At 38.2% G+C, this 23,037-nt stretch overlaps 1 protein-coding gene and 1 pseudogene across 1 annotated transcript; both read right to left on the bottom strand.

Annotated features, from left to right (window-relative positions):
- Window positions 1-4,810: 4,810 nt before the first annotated feature.
- On the bottom strand, window positions 4,811-12,022 carry LOC148094168 (olfactory receptor 4S2-like; annotated as a pseudogene).
- Window positions 12,023-13,905: 1,883 nt separating this feature from the next.
- Window positions 13,906-14,910, bottom strand: OR4K14 (olfactory receptor family 4 subfamily K member 14). Its single transcript, XM_016199624.2, has one exon. The coding sequence runs from the start codon at window positions 14,866-14,868 to the stop codon at window positions 13,906-13,908; it is 963 nt and encodes a 320-aa protein (XP_016055110.2). The 5' UTR covers window positions 14,869-14,910.
- Window positions 14,911-23,037: the final 8,127 nt, after the last annotated feature.

The following is a 23,037-nucleotide window of genomic DNA, read 5'->3' on the forward strand; positions in this document are numbered from 1 at the left end:
TACCATAGGAAGGTACTAAATTTTTAGAAAATAGAGATATGTGAAGTCTATTTTTAGAGAGTATTCTACCTCAGTAAGATCCATGTTAGGACAAATCATTCAAAAAATATTTTTATAACAGTGGATAAGAAATCACATAAAGTTATTATTTGAAGGCTTTTGTTTTACCTTTGCAACTCTATAAATTTTGCATATATGCACATACATAATATATTTTTAAACTTCTCCAAATTTTTCACATAGAATTGAATTTTAGGAAGTGTAGTGAACTTATCTGACCTATACTCCAGACTGAGAGGCAGTTATAAAGAGCATTGAGCAAGAATCGAGGGGCTTGGATGCTCAGCATAGCTCAGCCACCAAAGTCTGTGTCACATTGGGAAGGTCATTCAACCTGCCTCTCCAGCAGTTTCCTTCAATAACAGAGGAGATTTTCCTAGAATTTAGGGGAACACTCTAGCTCTATAATACTAGGATTCTATGAAAATATAAGTGTATTGAGAGTAGAGGTGCCAAAAATGTAAATTAAAAATAATATGGGTGACGATGTGAAGAGGCAGTGATATAATCGCCATGTGGATCTACACAACACATAAAAATAACTTGATTTTTTTCTGTTCTTAATATTTCAAGCTCACCTATCTTATCCTGTAAGTTAGTGAAGAGGTAGTATACAAAAATATCTTCACAGTATAAATGGGTATATGGAAACCAGAAACCTTGATTCTCATAAATAAACAAGTAGCAGAAAATACCAAGATGTAGTCATTTTCTTGATTTGCTATATACTTTGTTGCCCACAGTAAACTGAGCAAGAAGAAAGCATTAGGATCAGAGAAGGGCTGGTCTCAATATGAGAGTTTTGAGGATCATTTGCTGGTTGAGCATTTCTCTCATAATAGACTTAGATATGAAGCTTGAGTGCCTTGGTTCTAACACAGCTCACCACTTACTAGCTGTTTGACCTTGAGCAATTCGCTTACTTTTCTCTGCCTCAATATGATCCCTTGGTGCAGTGGAGATAATAATAGTACCCACCTCATTGGTATTATTGTAATGATTAATGAGCTAATGCATGTAAAGCTCAGAAAAGTGCCTGGATACATAAATTACACTGACTTAAATTATTATTGGTGTTATTGTTGTTGTTGATGATGTTATATTCCCTTGAAAAATAGTAAGTTTAATAGTATATTATCATCCTAATATACGATTTCCAAAATATTACCCTTTAATCTCTGTTTATACTTCTTTATCCCCACTCTGTCCCCTCAGATCTGGATGAGTAAGAGCAAGTCTAAGAAATAGGGTAGGGAAGAAGTCAACAACTTCTGACTTTTATTGTTCTTTCATATTTTCTTTTTGGTCAGGATTTACTGGCCCACACTCCTCCTAGCCAGACCTTCCTAATGTCCTGCCTCAACCTGATGGAGTCTGCTGCCACAGGAACTATTTTTATGGGTTTTAGTATCTCTGATTCTATGGTCACTTGTCAGTTCAATGTCTGGGGTCTGCTGTTGACCTTTATCTGGGAATTGGCTCCCAAGCTTTTTGGACTTGCTTTAACTTTTGATGCTCAGGGCTAATATTCAGGTAGTTCACACCTGTGTGGAAGTACCAGCTCTTAAATTTTGAAGTATTTCCATACCAACTTGTAAATAGTCACTCCCCTAAGTCCCCTTCATGTCCCCTACTGCCCCAGTTTCTCACCTGAGACCCTGAGACCTTCCTGCAGTCCAACAACTAAAGAAGAACATCTGACTCTTAAACACTACCATCTCCTCTTATTTTCTGTAGACTATAGTCCTATGTGAGTGTTGATAAAATCACTATTATTGAATCCTCCAGCTAGTCTCAGGAGGACATTTTTCCAAATGGCTAAAAATTTGTATGAATAATTTTTAATGAGCACCATAGAAATATGGGCTCCCATAGTAGTACTTTGTTCACATTTCCAATAAAAACTTTACTCATTGCATTGCAATTTTTCAGTTTATATTTTGGCCAAAATATAATGGAAGCTCTAAGCCCCTTGAGGTCATGAAACATGTCTCATTTATATGTCTATCTAGTGCCTAAGATAGCTCCTGGCACACTAGGATTCTTAATATGCATTTATTGGATGGGTGGATGGATGGATGGATGGATGGATGGATGGATGGATGGATGGATGGATGATAAAATGGATTTTCAAGTGAATAAATACATTAATTAAGGACTTAGAAGGAAAAATTGTCAAATCCTTCCAAATCTAATTGTTTTATAATTCATTTGGTGTTTTCTGATGATGCTTCATGATTCCTAATTTTGTTTCCTGGAATCCTCTTTATAAAATACCTATTCTACCCATATAAATTTCAAACAGGACTCTCTTTGCTTTTAAGTTTCTTTTTCTTTCTCATTCAGTTCCAAAGTTATTGCTACTACCAACTCCAATCCCTTCAAAACAAAACATCTCCTGCACTATCTCCCCCATTTTCTTCACAGTGGGCATCCTGAAAAACCATCAGAAATTGGGTTTTTCCTGACTTCATCTCAGGAGTAACAGGATTGAAAATTTTGGAAAGTGAATTCAATGATTTGACACTCTGAAGACTCATAAATCAGAACAACCTTCTCTGTTTGAGATTATTTAAGAATGATTTATCCTGTAAGTATGAGATGACCAAGGGCATCTTTTCAATGCCCCTTTCAGCCTTGGGTTTAAATAGTTTAGCTGCAGGGATCAAGCAAAAAAAAGAAATAGTTTCTTGATCAACTCCACAGCTAAGATCTGCTCTATACAATCACTACGTTTTTCTAACACCTTTCCATACTGAAGGCTTTTTGCTTCTTACCACAATTCTCCGAGTATTTTATAGAGTTATTCCCACCATTATATTCATCCCATTGTCCCAAAACTAGAATGGTTGATGTAAATATTGTTATATCATTCTTCCACCTACCAATTGCTGGTACCAGTCTTTGAGTAGTCAGGGACAATAGAGGCGGTAGAAGGTGCCTCCCCCCCCCCCCCAGGCCATACAGAGAGCTTTATGTTCTACCTTTTGGTATATATCAGTTTCTTCCCTGACTTAACTAACAATGAGCTAACTAGCACCATGGATTGTGACTAAGAAAATCATTTCTCAGGAGGCCAGGTCCATCCAGCTAGGAATCAAAACCCTGAGGGGATAATTTAAAAGTTGATGTGTACTTCATCCAAGGTGCATAGAAACACAACACTTGATTACCCAGAACAAGGTAAATGGCTAATTTCCTTGGATTAGGAGCGGGAAATATTATGATGTGTGATATGCCCTCTATAGCATGATGGGCATTTCCAGTTCTACTGTCCCAAAGGACTGTATCCCTTAGAGATGATGGATCCTTAGGAAAATGGAAATCTTTCCAAATCTAATATTAATACTACATAAATTGCTTGAACAGTTTATACATGTTTGTAATAAAGGCCTTAAGTAATAACTCCTTCGTACATCTTTCATTCAGTGTCTTCTACATGTGCTTGATCATTTTCTACTACACGTGAGACATGTACTGGGCACAGGGTACAATGAACAAGAGAGGAACAGTCTTATTGCCCTAAATCAACCTATAATTGACTCTCCTACCTATGAATCTACAAATGCTTGTCTGTGTCTCTCATCTAGAAATATATAGATGTATATCATCTAGAAATATTCTATGATAACATTAGGTTCTATCTTAATTTTCTATCAGCCTGATCTCCATCTCAAATCTTTCAGAAATTTATCTTCCGAAAATTATCACCTTATTATATTCTCAGTAACCATACTTGATGTTTATGAGGTGAGGATGAGAATTACCTTGTAATTTTAAAAAAATGGCACTCTCAGCGATTCATTAAAGTCTATCAGGTATTCTCCATAAACTGCTGAAGTTGCAGATGGAGACTCAGAGAGGGCTGAAGTGTAATTTGTTTTGAATGGCCTCACAGTGAAAATCTGAACAAATGAGGTTTTTTTTAGAGAATTTGGTTAAACACAAATATTTTCAAAAAGTTTAGCTTGCATTCTGTTTTAAATGGTTGAAAATGTCAATTCAGTTTCCTTCAGCTTTTTATTAAATGCACATAAAGATACACAAATAATGAAAATTTCAGATTATCCATAAATCCACCAGATTATCACAAAAATGGTAGAAAAATCTGAGTTTCTTTCCAACTGTATTTTTATTTAGAAGGTTTCCTAACTCCATTTCCTTGGGCAAGTTCCTACCTCTGGGAACATAGGTTTTCTTATTTAAAAGTTAGAGATGTTAAGAGCATATAGAATTGTTATGAAATAAAATCTAGCCCAGCCTGGCATGGCTCAGCAGGTGAGCATCGACCTAGGATCCAGGTGATCGGGGTTCGATTCCCGGTCAGGGCACATGCCCAGGTTGCAGGCTCGATCCCCAGTCGGGGGCGTGCAGGGGGCAGCCGATCAATGACTCTCTCATCATTGATGTTTCTATCTCTCTCTCTCCCTCTCCTTTCCTCTGAAATCAATAAAGATATATTTTTTTTAAAAATCGAGAAAGCATATGTCACATGCCCAGAACAGAGTCTGGGGCATATTAGGGCCATAAATTATAGTCATGATAATGAAAAAATTGAAAGTGTTATTAAGACTTATAAATAATGTATTCCAAATTCTAGTGAGAATAAACATTAATTAATAAGAAAATAATGCTGAATTATTTTTTTAAAATCTAACCAGGTTTTAACACGTGGCAGGCCCTAGAACTGCTTCATGAAATGGACGATTGAAGGTAGCAGCTAGTTCTCTGACTCTGCAGCTCTGACAACCTATCCAGGCTGCTTTTCCCTCCAGGAGGCCCCGCGACGCCACAGCAGTTTCATGGCACTTACAGTCCCATTGCTCAGCGCACAGATGAGTGGGCTTCGCACGGGGTGCTGGTGGTGCAAAGCACAGGTACAGCCTTATCCAGAGGGAAAGCAGTGGGTGGGCAGAGAGAAATAAAGATACAAGGGACAGAGAAGAAAGTCACTGCGGTCAAGTGAGGCCCGCAGGCAGAGAGCCTCGCGCCGGCTCCGTGCGGGCTGAACAGAGGGACTGTGTAGGAGGCCAGAGGGAGGAGGGACCCCAGGAAACTGACACCACTATTGGCGACCACCAGCATATTTGCCAGGCTTGTGTCAGCACAGGCAAGTTTTAGGATTGGCTGGGAATCACAAAAATAGTGGGCAATGGCCTGAGCATGGCAGAAGGGCAGCTGGAAGGTCAGGGGGTCTGCACAGAGGAATGGCCCAGGGCCCCTCACCAGGACTGGGGTGCCAGCAGGACGCAAGCCCTGGCCCTCACGGTGGGGGTGTAGCAGAGAGGCTGGCAGGTGGCAGCGCAGCGGTCCAAAGCCATGAGGGTCAAAACGAAAATCTCCGCACAGCCAAAAAAGGGGAAGGTTAACATCTGAGTTACTCAGCCCCAGTAGGAAATAGTCTTTTTGTCACAAACAAAGTCTGAGATCATCTTGGGCGCCGAGGCTGAGGGACAGGCCATGTCCACAAAAGACAGGTTAGTGAGGAAGAGATACATGCGTGTGTGGAGCCGGGAAACAGAGAGGACAGTAAGCGGGATGAGGAGGCTGCCCACCAGGGTGCGATGCAGAAGAGGAGGAACTGGGCAAAGGACATCAGTTTTGTTCCAGGATCCTGGGAAAGTCCTAGGAATATAAACTCAGTGACATTGTTGGCCACTTCGATGGGGACCCAGATAGGACAGAGTGGCTCTGGCTCTCTGCAAAAATAAATAAATGTTTATAAATCATTGTAAGGGTGGTAAGGCCTAATAGGAACAGTTTTGTAGAAATATTTAAGTAGTGCTAAGTATAGGAGAAAAAAATTACTCATATTTCTTGAATATAGTTAAAGGATATTTCTCTCATTAATTTTCTTACCACACTATTGACTTATATTTGATTATCTGTTACATTTAGATCTATAGTTTCTTTCTCCCAAACAAGAATCTAGAGACTATGAATTTTTTTCTCTTGGACTTAATGGAGTTTTTAAAATCATCTCTCTCTCTTTCTTCCTCCCTCCTTCCTCTCTCTTTCTCATATCAGAAACTCTCTTTGGGATGAAAAACTTAAATTAATTATTAAATGGATTAATTAATTTCTGAAGCTGGAGATAAAAGCAAGAAGTCAGAACCTGAGTTCTGATGTCTAAGATTCCTAGCATCTTTTTGATATAATATATACAAATCAACTTTAAAAGAATAACATTCTACTTAATTAAGTGAAAAAGACTCCATTTCCTTTCTAAATTAGGTTGGAAGTTTCAATACAATTAAAAATTGAATCATTTTTAGTGACTAAGGACAACATATACAATGGCCTCCTGCTTATAGCAACCTATGCTTAGTAATGAACACTGGAGCAGTTTGAGTCCTAAGCCTTGACCTGCCTGTAAAAATTCAAGTTTGCTTGCCCATAAGGAATACATGAGGAGTGGTCAGACTATAAAGAGAAATGCTTTTTCCTATGTTGCTCTAAAGAGTTGTAAAGTTTTAAAATTATTGAAGTTTCTACCATCCTTAATCCTTTTGCCTGGAAAAGGCCCCAGATAATTCTCCATCCTTGCAATCATAGGAATAAAATTTTTTGTACAGATAATGTTATAAATGGCATTTACAAAATAAGTGTCAGATACTGTTTTATAAACTATATACACGAATGCCTAAGGCATACAAAGGGAACTATTGGATAAAAACAATCAGGAAAGAATTATTGAAAAGATAAATTATGAGACGAGATCTAAAGAAGTTCCTCAGAATAAAGGTGGCTCTTCTGAATCATGCAAATTACCAGCGATTCTTCATCTTTACTAGGTAGCCCTCTTTTCTGCACAGACAATAGGAAAAGCACTGCCCGGAGGCTGAGTGAGTTAAGTCTGAGCACCCTCGGCAACTGGTGCCTTTGGCTGAATCTGTTTATTTTTTTCTGAATCTCAGTTTTCTCATCTATAGAATGGATGATAAAATAATTTATCTCACAGAGCTGTTGCAGAAATAAAATGAGATCCTCAATATAACTTATTTTGTATTTATGAAGTATTTTGCTTTCTAATTTGAATCTAAGAAGTAAGGTCTCTCTAGTATGTAGAATTTATAATTTGATCTAGTCAGCTATTATATAAAAATTTTATAAACAACTAATAGAAAATATTAAAAATTCATACATAATTTTATTCCTGAGATAATGAACTACAGTATCTGCCCATTTTCATTGCAGAGATACTATTAATAATTAACATTTATTATGCACTTCACTATATGAAGGTTGTATGCTAAACTATTAGCACATTACCTCATCTATCCTCACAGCAACATTATAATTTTTATCTCTTGTAAAGAGCACCAAAGTTTGAAGAGATTTAGTAAATGAACCAATATAACAGTCGGTGAAGGGGCTGCTATCTGGATTGTTGTATTCTGATTCCAGAACCCATAAAATATACATCCCCTTAAATAAAAGAAAGATAGATAGAATGATTAAGTAGAAAGATAATAGATGATATAGATAGACAGACATATATATCGATATATAGGTGATAGATAAGGTGTTAACTTGCTATTCCAATTGGAAAACTTACTCCAGGGGTCTTCTCGAGCATGGTCCCACTCCCACTCCGTAGATGTGGACAACCTGAGATCTTCAGGGATCAGTAAACCTTTCTGAGATAGAAATGTGATCTATAACCAGATATTCATACTAAATAAATTGAGATATGTATAGGGATGCTTCTTTTATGTATGTGCCACATTTCACAAAAGGATTACACTTATAGCCTAAGAAGAGGCCCTGAGTCTCTCTCTCTCCAACCTCTCAGGATTTTATGAGTTTATCACCAAACCATGGCTTCTGATCTTGGTCTGCAAGAATTTCTTTTCATGTTCCTGCTTCCAAGAGACAGAAACCGTAAACAACCTCTATGCCTCATCGCAACCCTGAGGGAACTGTTGGGCCAGTGATTGGGTCGCAGCTGGAGAGAACTGTTAGGCAGAAACAGTACAAGTGCAATTACCACTAAACAACTCCTTGTATATTAAAGGCTACTTGGTAAGTAACTACTTAATAAATATTGAGGCCATTTCTACTGTTTTGCACAATTTATTCAGGGAAGGGGAGAGAGTGATTCTCAGTATCACTACACTGAACCACTAACCCAACAACAAAATACTGGTTTGTAAAACTATTAAAATACTTTATTTTAAAATTTGCTAAAAGCTCTAGTAAGCAAGCAAAATGTTTAATTTAGTGGCACTGTGAAGATACTGCCTCAGTCCTATTACATGAATGAGTTTCTAAGGTATTTAGGTCAAGGGAGCTTGCTGGAGGTGAGGATGATACTTCCAAAATCAAGTATAAAACATATCACTAAATTATAGCGTGAACTTTCAGGTCAAGCCTAAAGCCCTGTGCGTTTGAATGGCACAACCATATAATAGGAAAAATATAGTAACCCAAATAACATTCAGCTCGTTACTGATTTTCTGAGGCAAAAAAATTATGTTGCAGCATAAAGTGCTTTTTATTGTTGTCAACAGTTTATTATTCTATGACTCTCCAGGTTATAAATAAAGGGGCTGTTTGTACAAGGAAATGGCTAACTGTGGCAGTCCTGGTTTTACTGGGTTCTCCACTCAAATTCCTTTTGAGATGAAGGACTGTGTCACAGGACTCTCTCTTCCTCTCCCCTCTTTATCTTGTTTCATTTTTTCCTTCCTTCCTTCCTTCCTTCCTTCCTTCCTTCCTTCCTTCCTTCCTTCCTTCCTTCCTTCCTTCCTTCCTTTTTATTTCTTTCCTTTCTTCACTTAAAAAACATTTATCCAGATAGAGAAAGAGGAATAATGTGTGATATCATTTATATGTGGAATCTGAAAAGGCCAAACTTGTAGAATCAGGGGTGGAATGTTGGTTACCGCGGACCAGGGGAAAGGAGAATTGGGGCCCTGTTAAAAGGGTACCAACTTGCAACCAGAAGATGAGTAAGTTCTGGAGATCTAATGAGCAGCACAGTGGTTATAGCCAACAATACTGTATTCTATATTTCAATCTTGCTAAGAAACTAGATCTTAAATGCTCTCACCACAAAAATGAAATGATAATTATGTGACACAATGCAAGTGTTAGTTAAAGCTATGGTGGTGATTATATTGCAATATATAAATGTATCAAATCAACACATTGTATACCTTAAACTTGCACAATGTTCTATCTCAATTTTTTTTTTAATGAGCATTTATTCTTGGCTGGGCACTGTGCTGAATACTCTCGATACACAGACCACTGAATAATGGGGCAGTCTAAACTTTACAAGGACAGAATCAGAAATGATTTCCTAGAAGTTAATACCTTTAATCTGATATTGAAGGTGAAAAATGGGTAACCAACAGAGGAAGCAACATGTTCAGAGGCAGGAAGGTATGGGGAAACTGCAGATAGTTCAGAGGTTCATATCATGGGACATGGCTGGGGCACTAAGTGGGGACTAGGGTTGAGACTTGGTCTCAGAACAAGCTTAGTCGCTAGAACTGGGCCCAAGGTTTAGAGAGGCACTGTAACTAAGTCAATATGGAGACCTGTAGGTATTTTCCTAGACTTTCTTATCCCCACGCACACCCATACTCCTAGAGATTTCCATGATAATATTTGTAACACAGTCTAGGGTAAGGAAGAACTTGCAGATAAGAAACTATAGACTTGAAGAAAGAAAAGGAAGAGATGGGTAGGGATAGGAAGTTAAACAGCCATTTGCTTAAGACATAGGAACCAGACTGCACTGTATTGATGTTATATATTTTGTCATTTCCTTTAAGTAAAAGAAGCTCACCAGGTGCCTGCATTTGTTCATGGAATAATTACAAAATGCTTCTTAGGAACATAAAGAGCATAAGGACAATAAATAACTATCATGATAATAAAACCAGATAATTTGGGTAAGCCTATTTAGTAAGGAAAAGCTGTTGAAATATAAATAAAATATGGAGTTTAGCTGATCATAAGGTATCAGTATTGGTTCATTAATTGTGACAAGTGTAGGAGAGCAGTATAAGACGTCAACAATAGGGGAAATGGAGTGAGGTATGAAGAAACTCTCTGTTCTGTCCTTGCAATTTTCTGTAAATTTAAAACTATCCCCCCATTTTTTTTAATTGCTGAAATTTTACAATGATGGTCTTCTTGTTCTCTGTTGCATTCAATTCTGCTCTAATTTTTTTTAGGATTTTATAAATGTTTATAGACAGTTCCCTGTTTCCACTCCAGGTGGAATACACTCAGTTGCATCTCTTTTCATCTTACTTACTTTGACAAGCAGATTTCTGATGGGCCATTACACTCAGTGACACTGCCCCTCCATCATCACCATAGCGCAAAGCCTGTGGCTGGATGATAGAGGATGCTGCCTGTGAAATGCAACTCAATACAGTACATTTTTATTTGTTTGATGTGCTGCTTTGGTCTTTTAACCGTTGTTCTGGGAGTAACTAACATCTGCCATACAGTTGGCTGGCAACATTCATTTGTAGTACATTTAAACAGCCATCATTTTGTTGGAGCATAAATGCCAAGATAAAGAATTCATGAATTAGCAAGTGTGACATCATTTGAAGGCTCACAAATAGACAGGCAACATATAGATTTCACACATATATAGAGTGTCTTTACCAAGGTAGCTAACAGGAGCAGAACTGGTGTCTATAACTTGAAAGTTAGAGGGACTCGTGTTTGGGTAGCTGTAGCAATCTTTGCCATATTTTGAGCCTTTTTCTTTAATCTAGCATTGTGGCAGGTCCAGGGGACCTTCTTTACCTTTAAACTATATTAATGATAAAATGAATTAAGAACAATAACCAAAAAAAGTGTCATCCTTACAGTTTCTTTTCTGGAATTGTTGCCTTTCTCTATTAATGGGTTAGCACTAGAACTGAAACCAGGATGAACCCATTAGTTATTGACCAGAGGTATTTATCTTCTCAACAGATGTCAGGTGGGGTAGTTTAATTCATGTAAAGGTCACTACAGAAGAAAAAAGTTGTGAAAGTTTGTACTTGAGTTTTTTACTCTATGGCAAATGGCTGAGAGGACTGCCTCTAGCAGGTCATTTTAGCGCAGATTTTCAATTTACAATCAATTGTCTTTTCAAAGACCTGATTACACAGTGGAGTCGTGCTAACCATTTGCTGCCTTCCTTCTTCCCTTGGCTCTTTGTCTTTTGGAAAGTTTCTGCTCTAATTTTTATGATGTCCTTTCTTCTGCTAACTTTGGATTGCTTTTGTTCCTCTTTTTCTAGCTCTTTAAGATGTGATGTTATAGTATTTACTTGAGGTTTTTCTTGTTTCCTGAGATAGGCCTGTAATGATATAAACTTCCCTCTTATTACTGCTTTAGCTGCATCCCAGAAGTTTTTGTATGTTGTATTGTCATTCTCATTCGTCTCTATATATCTTTTATTTCTTCTTTGACCCAGTCATTTTTTTAGTAGCATGTTGTTTAATCTCCACATATTTGTGGGGTTTTTACTTCCTTTTTGCAGCTGATTTCTAATTTCAAAGACTTGTGGTTGGAGCATATGCTTGGTATGCTTTCAATCTTATTAAATTTGTTGAGGTCAGTTTTGTGTAGTAACAAGGCAAAAAAAAAAAAAAAAATGAATGGGACTACATCAAACTAAAAGGCTTCTTCACAGCAAAGGAAACCACCAACAAAACAAAAAGGAAACCAATCGAATGGGAGAAGATATGTGCAAACAACAGCACCAACAAGGGGTTAATGTACAAAATATATAAAGAACTGATACAAAAAGAAAACCTGTTCCTGCAATGAGCCTGACTGACTCACAGCATCATTTCAACCTTCCTGTCAACACACAAGCTACCTTCTGTCTGGCAGCTTCCTCCTGTCTGCTCTTCTGGATATTCTCTGTAGGCCATGGATCTCTGTGGAAACTCTGTGGAGTACAAGAGGAGCGAGTGCCCCATGCCAGGGATGCCATGCTCACCCTCACTCATCCTCTTAAGAAATCACCCAAGTGGTAGCCTTGTTCCTGGTCTATGAAGAGTCCTCTGTAACAATACATACATATGTATATACATGCATGCATAAATACATGCACACACATGCATGCATACATGCACACATACATGTGTACATACATGCATACATATGGTTTCCTAAACATAAAGTCACTAACTCCCAGCACAAAAATGAAAGTCCATTCTTTATTCCAGGGTAAAGAAAGCTCTTACATGTTGAAGGGTATTGCAAATTACATAGTTAAATCCTAGTATTAGGTGGAATTTTAGACATTATTTTCCCCTGAGGAATGTTTTTCAGCTAAGCAATCAGAAAAGTCTTTCCAAAAACAAATGATTAGGAATAAAGCAAACAAATATAAAAATCTTCCTAAAAGTCCATCATTATATTATTATTTAGTAAATAAATACCTTTCTATAGCCATAAAGTTGCAAAGAGCCTTGTGTCAGAAACAGATAATCTTGCCCGACCGGGCATGGCTCAACGTTTGAGCATGGGCCTAGGATCCAGGAGATTGTGGTTCAATTCCTGGTCAGGACACATGCCCGGGTTGCGGGCTCGATCCTCAGTTGGGGGTGTGCAAAGGGCAGCCGATAATGATGACTCTCTCATCATTGATGTTTCCATCTGTCTCTCTCCCTCTCCCTTCCTCTCTCTGAAATCAATAAAGATGTATTAAAAAATAATAATAATAAAATAAAATAAATAAAATCTTTAAAAAAATAAAAAATAAATAAATAGATAATCTTAAATTCAAATGTTTAAAGGAACTCTTTTAGGAAAGTCTTAGTCTTGGAGCTCCTATACAGATACAGTCGAAATTAAGTAATTAGTCCATGTACTCAGGATAAATACTCTTTCTAGGGAGAAAAAATATTAGCTTAATCTTAATTATATAAAGTTACTAGCTTTCTTGGTTGATTACATTTTTTCTAAGTGACCTCAACGAATCTGAGTTCATTTGTAAAGGTGAAGTCGAATAATATTATCTACTCCTCAAAGCACTTTTGCAGCTCAGAGTTAACAACTATGAGAACCTCAAGGGTAGGGACCAGGTCACAGCTCATTTCTTTCTTTCTTTTTTTTTTTGAGTTTGTAGCTCTTAAACATTCTATTCAGTTGAAGAGCCAGCTTATCAACTTTCGCTCACTATAATTCCATTCAAAGAAAACCTTGAGGTGAAATGGCTGTCTTCTAGGGCAGCCTGTAAAGCAGAATACTAAAAAGCCAACATCACCCAATACTCCCAGACTCCCTTTCCTTCACGCATAAACTTTGTGAGTTGTTCAGCTGCATTTCTAAAATTTGGCACAATTCCTGGGTGAACAGTACTATACAGGGAGATTAGTGATGTTTTCAGGCTTCTTTAGAGACAGGACTAAAGGAAGTCACTGCTTCTGAAAAGACTCTGATGACACATCAGAAGGAACTTCCTGACACTGGGAATTCTTAAACCAGGGAGGAACAGGACAAAAAAAGAGATGTGATATCTTCTTTCATTTGAATAGAGTTTAAAAATAAAGTGAATTAAATAAAGAAAGACTACTAATAGACAAAGGATAGAAGAGTTGATCTTTCAAGGCTCCCTTTTGACTCGATAGGTTACTATTGTTATTTGTGGGGTAGTTCGCACTCCTCTAGTCCCTGCTTAACATTTAACACCTGAGACAGTCACCTATCCTCCCAACATAACCAAGAGCAATGCAATAATCAAGAGCAATAATTTTTATGCTGGTTTCTGCTTTCTACCGAAGTCACCAAATTGATTTTCATGCATGTAGTCAGGTGCAGGATGAGTTAAGAGTGTCCTGAGAGTATTGTTTCTAAATCACCTCTTCCTGCTCATCCTTCAACATAGCAGCAGGATGCCACATGCCTTTTGCTCAGCTTCTTCATGGCTGTCTTCATATCAGCGTTTCTGAGTGTGTAGATGATGGGGTTCAGCATAGGTGTGATCACTGTGTAAAAGACGGAGAACACCTTGTCCACAGAGAAGCTGCAGAACGGCTTCAGGTAGATGAATACACATGGCATGAAGATCAGGCTGACTACTGTCAAGTGGGAAGCACAGGTAGAGAGGGCCTTGCGCTGGCCCTGGCCCTGGCCCTGGCCCTGGCGGAAGCGGGTTCTCAGGGTGATGAGGATGACAATGTAAGAGAAGAGCAAGACCAAGAAGCAGACAAGAGACAGCAGACCACTGTTTGAGACCATCAGAACCTCTACCACGTATGTGTCCACGCAGGCTAGCTTGATGACCTGCGGGACATCACAGTAGAAGTTGTCCAGTTCATTGGGGCCACAGAAGGGCAGCTGGATGACCAGTGTGACCTGTGTGATAGAGTGGATGAAACCCCCACACCAGCAGGCAAAAACCAGCTGGAAGCACAGCTGGCGGTTCATGACTGTGAGGTAGTGCAAAGGATTGCATATGGCAACATACCTATCATAGGCCATGGCTGTCAGCAGAAACATCTCAGTGGCTCCTAGAAAGTGCAGGAAGTAGATCTGAGCCAGGCATCCGGAAAAAGAGATGGCCTTGCCCTGATGTAGGAAATCTCCTAACATCTTGGGCACAGTCACACAGCTCAGGCATAGGTCAATGAAGGACAGATAGCCCAAAAAATAGTACATAGGAGATTGGTGTAGGTGAGCGTCAGCTCGCACTGTTACCACTATCAAGAGGTTTCCCAGGACAGTAGCCACATAAAACAACAAAAATATTAAGAAGAGAAACAGCTGTAGCTCCCATGAGGATGATAGGCCCAGAAGAACAAATTCTGTCACCTTTGAATTGTTTTTTTTCATTAAGTCAAGAATACCAAGTGACCTAGAAGAATTAAATTGGAACAAGAGAGATTTAAGTTAGACAAAAGGGGAAAAAGCATTGGATTTTGATTCTGGTGCTTGTAAATCATATTTCCAAGACTACAAAAACTTAAGCAAGTCCTGTGAGGTAGGAAATGTACATTTCTGTATAAACAGAACAAGGACCACTTTGCCTCTCTTCCAACCCTTTATTCCTGTGATGCTTTTCAGTTGCATTTACAACAAACTAGGAAGGGAGACAATGGCCTGCGCATGAGGTGAAGAAAGCATGAAAATCATCTCTCTCTTTTTTTAATAAACAGAATTATATTCTTTAAGGACAGAAGTTCTGGGATGAAGTATCTGGATCCAATGCCCTCCTCTGACTCACCAACGGAGTGACCTCAGGCAAGGTATTAAGCCCAAGTTTTATTCTTTGATTACTCAGTCTAATACAGGAATAATGTCTCCCAAAGTTGCTTGGAGAATCAAATGTAGTCTGCCTTTGAGCAACACACACTTACCCAAAAAATGACTAGGTCCCTCAAAATGAGGAACTATTTATTTGTCTTTGTACTCATGCCACAGCGCTTGCTGCATAATAAATTGTCAAACTGAAGGAAAAATACTTTGTGCTGTGAATCGCTATATTGTACAAAGTTTAGTAGTTATTATAAATGAGCATATTACAAAACAAATTATTTAGGAAGGATCCAAAAGAAGCTCACTTTGTCTTTATTTATTATCCCGGGTGAAAAAGTTAGGAAGCTGGTAGAGATTGCATAAGAAAAAATGAAATCTTTGCCTTTAAAGTTTAGGGAAGCATCTAACTTAGGATGAGTAGGACAGTTGCTGGAACACACTAATTACCAAAATAAGAGACCAAGGGCGGTGATCCATATCATTGAGGCATGTGCAAAAGAGGGGCACTATGACCCCTGGTGTAGGAAAGGACGGTAAGGGAAATGAGAATGGCACTGCTTTTGGACTTTTCAACCCCCATAAGTCCACTTAAGAGAAATAAAGAACACACTAAGGTATTGCTTACCCATTACTCCTGCCCCACACCTGCATTCACCCCCAACATGGGGTGGGAATATCTTGAATTTCAAATGAAAACTTGGGAAACACTTGGGTACATTTTTTCCATTGAAGTGCTTAAGAACTAGCAGATGCTGTCTGTCCAGATTAGGATGTTTTTGATACAGAACTAGCTCCAGACAAAATATTGAGACAAAATTTGTATTTTTCTGCCCTCTGTCCCAGTTACCTATTCAATGTTGCACTTGGTTCTCTCACATCAGTCAGAGAAAGTTATCTGATAGTTATTCAAACTAGGTGTCAAGGATTTACATAGACAATGCAGAAAAGTACATGAATTTCAAAAAGAAAAATTCTTAGCACCAAGAAATTTCTCTGTATACATTATTTCAAGATAAGCAAGCAGAAGGGAGATTTGGGGGCCCAAGGAACTTCTGGATTTCTCTCTCACACCACGTATGTGACTGTCCTCTTCACCTGCTTACAGAGCAAGAAAATGAAAGACCCACATGCAGCATGAAGGGGGGAAAACAAAGTCAAGCTCTTTACCCAACCAAGGACTCTTTGTGGGTGGCTGAGCAGCTATTCTCTAGTGTTTACAAGCAGGGAACCAGAGAGATCTCTGCAGAATATAGTAAGAATGGGAGTGAAGTTTTCCTCACGGAAGTTGTTAGGGTTTTCTTCAAATAGAGCATATTTTGCTAGTTTGCCTGTTTATTTTTGCCTGTTTTGAACTAAAAACATTCTCAGAAAAAGAAACTTCGAAACAATGATGGTAAGCAGTCACTTTAAGTGCCCTGTGAACTCCTTTTGAAGGTACCTGATGTGTTTTCTAATTTCTTCTGAAACACCAAGAAATAGACATCATTCACTGGAGACGGTACTCACCCTGGTACTCCCCATTGAGAAGGGCGTAATCCTCCTGCTCTAAACATTTTTGGCTGTGCCTGAATTATTGCATTTTTAATTGCATGTGGGGGAAGTGAAGACTTAACAAAAAGGAACCGAAATAATTTAAGAAATGGAAAATAAGATCTAAGAAGGACTGTTGTAGAATTAGGTAGTCTTAAGACAATATTTCATGAATCCAGCGCCTTCTGTTATATAAAGTTGATGCTATCATATCCAAACCTTGTAACCACCTTCGAAAGTACCACCAGTACTAGGATTCCCTGCTGCTATAGGAATTTCACTGTTCTGTGAATGCTTCGGAGAGTATAAACCTAGGACAAGAAAACTCTGATGATTTCTTAAATTTAAAAATGATGAATGTCAGAGTGTATACAGAAAAAAAATACAGACCACAGGGGGTATAAAAGTAGTTTCAGAAGCAGAAAGAGGAACAAGAGTGGATCTTTGAATAAATATATCTAAGAAACTTACATCATTGCATGTCAGGAGCTATGTGGGTTTAAGGAAGGGATATGTTCCCCTATTATTCATCCCTCAGCCCCTTCTCCATGGTTTCAGGCCAGCAAAATGAGAAGTTCCCAGATGCCCATCAGTTGCCAAGTCTGTGCCTGACTGCTTTCTTATAAGTCAGGCCCTAATTGAGGGCTGGTTGTACAGATTGGAAAGATCTCTTATCCCTAGGGCTCTGGCTGTGTGAGGCTTTTATAGTCCTTAGGCCACTGCTCAACTTAATGAGCCCTGGGATTCCCAAGGTTGCTGTTGTTGGAATTGTCTGAATCTCAATTCTTACTAGAAAGCTGACCTTAGGCCCTGCAGGCTCTGAAACAGCCAGACCTGTTGCATAACACAACCCGCCCCTTCTACCTGCCTTGGATTGATTAATTTGACACTATGTATGCTACCAATTTTCCACATGTCAGTCTGTACATCAGTAAAACAATTCTTACTGGTTTCTGTTTCAAGCATGCATCCTGGAGAGGGCTAGGCTGGATGATAAATACCAAGTTATCCCTGGAAGCTGTAGAAGGTGTTATAGAGTCTTAATACAACACCTGAGCCTCCTGGTGACACCTCAGCAGCTTATCTAATTGGTGCCTGTGAATGGATCCTAAACAGAAAACACTGCTCTTGTCATTAGTAATTGAATATTTTTATAAATTGCTGCTGTCGAAATATACTTCTTAAATGTTATAAAACATAATTCTCAAACAAATAGATGATGAATACATGTCAAAACTGCACTTTAGCCTGGGCCAGTGTGGCTCAATTGGGTGAGTGTCATCCTGTGCACTGAAAGGTCGCCAGTTCCATTCCCTGTCCATGTTTCTCTCTCACATTGATATTTCTCTCTTTCTCTCTCCCTCCCTCTCCCTCTAAAAAGAAAAACAAATCACTAAAAACATATATTTTTTTTAAAAACTGCATTTAACTCTTTAATGAGGGATGGTAAGATAGGAAAGTCAATTTCAAAAGGCTTGTGTGACTTTATATGATCAGAGTATTAAAAAAGAACACTGAAGTAAAATTTCTAAGTTATATATAAATCAGTTAATGTCCTAAAGTGTAATACAACCTTAACCTTTGGGATTATCTTTTCTGCCATACTAAAAAGAAAATTAACACAATTTAGCAGTTTTCTACTACATCTAACTATGTAATTAATGTCCAAGGTCCCATAAATAAGTACTAAATTAAGCAAAATTACATCCCCTAGACTTAGATGACCCTTAAGTGAACTTGTTAGACAATATTAGCATTACAGTAAAAGGTCACATTTATACTTGGATTTCACTTAGGATAAAGACAGGAAGTACAGCAAAGCAGCGGAATAGTATCAGACAGTTGTCTTTTGCAGAAGGAATTGTCATGGGAGCCCAGTTGTGGACTTTTCCTTTTTTTCTGCAAAGTGACAGCTCAGAGGGAAAAAGATAAGATATACACAGGTGAGTGTGTAGGATTCACCTTGGCTTAAAAGATCAGACCCCATAGGAGTCAATTCCTGTCACAACTCAGATTAGCTTCCAAGATCCCTGAAAGAGACATGTTCAGTCACTGGAGTCCTTGCTCTCAGGAAAGCCCAAATCTTTGACTTATCACTAGACAAAAATTTACCAATTAACTCATTTTTACCTAAGAAATATTTCCTAGTAGAATAAATAGTTGGCATTCTACCATCATTAAGTTTCCAGTGAACAGAGCTAGAAAATTAACCCAAGATAAAATTTGTTCTAAGATAAAATTATTTGTAGGTACTTTAAGGTAAATAAAATTTAATTTCCTTAAGACTTCTATAATTTTCTCTTTCATCTCAACTTTTATCTTTTATCATTTTATTTCACATCCTGGCACAACCAGACACTTATACTTTGAGACAAATGACTCTTCTTTGCTCTTAAAACATAAACATAAAACAAAAACATATTCATTATTTTGCATAAACATTTGTATTTCCTTGCCACTGATGTACTTAGTAGAGTTTCAACCACTCATATTAATTATAACTTTTAACCAAAGTAATTGCTATAGATTGAATGCTTGTGTTTCTTCAAAATTCATATATTGAAACCTAACCCCTGGTGTGATGGCATTTGGAAGTGAAGGCTTTAGGAGGTGATTAGGTCACAGGGTGGATCCCTTAGAAATGGGAATAGTGCTGTCATTAGAAGGGACCCCAAAGAGCTCCCCCACCCCTTCATCCATGCGAAGAAACATCCATAAACCAGGAAGCAAGTTTTCACAAGACACCCATCTGTGGGCACCTTGATCTTGGACTTACCAGCCTCCAGAACTCTAGAAAGTAATGTCTGTTGTTTGTATGCTACCCCACCTATGGTATCTTCGTTACAGCAGCTCAAACAAACACAGAAGCTAACTTTTATTTCCTCTCCAGCATAGAAGAAAATAGGAATTGATACTTGAGAATTTCTGTCACATACAAGCATCTCAGTAGATGAGCAATGAGCACACATTTTATGAATGCCTATAGTCACACACATCCCCGCTTACGTTTTGTAAAGAGACCAAAATAAATATGTGCTTTAACATGCTCTAAAGGTAGCTAATCACCCTATCAAACTGTTATCTGTTAGCTATTCTATAATAGACAAAAACAGGAGGCAAATTTAAACTATGCCTGATAATCAATGTTTTTGCATTCTAGCTTATTAAAAATTGTCTAGGTATCTAAAGAGTTTTTTATTAATTATCATTTTAGTATTAGTCCAACTTCTTAAAGTTAACAAAGGATATTTGAAAGCATGTATCAGATAACATTACAGATCAACACAATTATTGTTAATAACAAAAACATTTATCAGAAATAAAATTCAGCTTAGCTGAACACAGAATTTTACATTTTTAATAATGTCAGATATGCAGAAGTAATGCTAGCTCATCTGATCAGTAGAAGAAGTTTATTAAATTCAGATTAACCAGTTTTTCTATGTGAAATCAAAGCAAAATATCACAAAAGATAAAATCCATGTTTGTCCCATTCCAACCTGCTCTAAAAGGATAGAGAAAAAGATGCAGCTCTTTCTAAACCAAAATGACCAAACCAATGTGATTTGTCCAAAAGTTCATTATGAGTACCTGAACTTGGATTATTACATACAAATGCTTCTGAGCTAGCAGTTTCAGTTACAAGGTTTTTGGTGGGGTTTTTGTTTGTTTTTTTTACTTAATAAGCTAACATTTAAATTACTAGATATTCAATTCCTTTTTTCTCTGGAAAAATAATTTCCCTTAATTTAAATTTATGAAAACATTTATTATTCTCTGTAACCAATTGGAACTGGAGCTCCATTAAATTAAAGAAGCTTTATAATCTAATTTATGAGTTTTTCTCATACAAGGAGGATAACATTTTATGATTTACAGACACAGAGAACTCTCAGCTTCAGTTTACAAATTCAGCCATAGGTGAAAACAAATATGAACACAAAGAAAAAGAAAATAATAAAAATTGAACAATGCAGGGAGGCCCTTTCCTGGGAGTGCATACTTATTTAATTTTTAAAAGTGGATTTTTACCCATTGTTCAGACATAATATGTACAGACTAGATGGCTCTGCCCCCTTCTATTTGCCATTCACTCCCGAATTTGGAGCCTCAGTGTAAGAGAAGAGACACCTGCAAGTCCACTCACTGCTCTACAGTGATGTTGACACTTTGCAAACATTGGGCACACGGACAGGATCCCTGTCTCTAATCGGAGAGAGGCTGATGGCAGCCAGAGATTTGCCCTGGCGACAAGACTGAAATAGGGCAGATCTTTCAGACTCTTGTCTAAAATATACACAGCCCAGGATAATCAGGCCTTACCAGTCTCCAAGTAGCAATTGCTCTTGATTATAGATACAGATCTTTCTGTTTCTAACTTTTGAAAGATGAAGACATTTTAGACAGATAAGTGGCCAACAATCTCTGACACATGAGCAATCTAAAAATCAACCTCATCTGTCTTTTCTGATTATTTATAGACCCTCTAGGATCAGGCCAGTCAAGGAGACACAAAGTATCTTAAAGACACACTTTTCGTGATGTTTCTAGATCCAAGGGCTGCTCTTGGATCCAGTGCATATTTTCCAAACAAGAAGATCTTAACCTTGTCTTTAGGTGGGCTTCTCATATCATCCTTTAACAGGGCATTCTCATCTTTTTTGTCTAGTTGCTAAGTTTTTTATAATATTTATTGATATGTAATATCCAATTATATTAATATTTATAAATTTATTGTCATCAGCAGGATCTCACTGAGTAAGCATTCTAGTATGGAAGACAGGCAGTGCACAAAATAATTACAGATTTTGATAACAGCTATGAATGAATTTGATAGGAGGCAACTGAGGGGGACCAACTTTAGATAGCATGTGATTGAAATACAGTGAACAAGAGGGAGGGTGAGTTTGAAAATGTGGCCGGAAGTCAGAACCTGCAGTCATAGTGAGAGTTTGTCCTTTATTCTAAGAAGAGTTTGAAAAAGTTAAAAGGATTTTTAAAAGAAAACAGAAATTATTTCATAAATATATTTTATAATATCCCTGGAAAAATCAGATAGGGAAAAACAGGAAAGCAGGTAACTGGCTGCCTTCCAAAAAAATGGAGAACCAGTAATAGCTTACTCGAGGGATCTAGCAAAGGAAATAGGCATAAATGGATAGACTAGATATTTTAAAGAGATTAGACATTTTTAGGCAATGGATTAATGAGAAAACAATAGAAGTGAAGAGAAATTGGCAAACTAAGATTTTTTTTTAGAAGTAGAAATGACAGGAGTTGCCTTAATTACTAGAAATGAAAAAATAAATTGTTTAGACCTACTACCAACAGAAAAAAAGACGAATGAAGTGCACCAGGAAGCTAACAGGGAGAGGGGAATAACAATGTTGGAGAATCCGGGTAATTCGGAATCAGAGAGCTGAGCAAGCCACTGCAGCGTCAGGCCTCGTTTGCCCCGAGCGCATTCTCAACCACAGCAAATTCCATTTCAGAGGCTTTGCAAGGAAGACCCAAGTTCGTGCCCAGGGTCTCCATCCAGGCGGCGAGCCTTGTAGGAGACACGCTGCACCCGAAGCTGAGGTACGAAGAGCTTCATCTTCGGGACAAGTGGAAAATAGGACTAAGTGTGTTCTCCACCCCAGTCCTGGTGAGCTGCAGGGAAGGTTGCCTTGCCAGTGAGTATGGGGCGGGGGTGGGTGAGAAAGGAAAGGAAAGAATCCTCGAGAAGTTAGGGCTACAGGGAATCCCTCATAAATGCGGCAGCCTTGCTGTACATAGTGGGAATCTCAGGCTTGGCCCTGCTTAAGGATGTCCCTAGCAAACAGTGTCCTCGGGTGCCCGACAGTGGCAGACCCCAGTCCTCTGGAGGAAGGCATGCTGCTCCTCGGTCTCGGAGAAGCCCACAAATAGCTTTGCAAGGGCAATGAGCGAAGCCAAAGATAACGATTACTTTTTTGTTGCATTTTAGGTAACGATTACTTTTCTGTTGCCACGGTAATGCAACAAATTACAAGTTGGTGGCTTAAACAAAGAAATTTATCATCTTTCAGCTCTGTCGGTTGGAAGTTTGATAAGATCTCAGGGGGCTAAAAATCCAGCGTAGGCGGGGTGCACCCTGCTGGGGAGAAACCACACCCTTGCCTTTTCTGGCTTTTAAAGGCTTTGATGTGAGAAGGTGTCAGCTCCTTAGTGAATTTTATCAGGGTCCTGCCATAT

The sequence above is a fragment of the Miniopterus natalensis genome, chromosome 1 (assembly GCF_054644295.1).
Source record: "Miniopterus natalensis isolate mMinNat1 chromosome 1, mMinNat1.hap1, whole genome shotgun sequence".
Classification (NCBI taxonomy): Eukaryota; Metazoa; Chordata; class Mammalia; order Chiroptera; family Miniopteridae; genus Miniopterus; species Miniopterus natalensis.

Excerpts from the sequence above, each read along its gene's own strand:
- OR4K14 (XM_016199624.2), bottom strand. The coding sequence starts at position 14,868 with ATGAAAAAAAACAATTCAAAGGTGACAGAATTTGTTCTTCTGGGCCTA.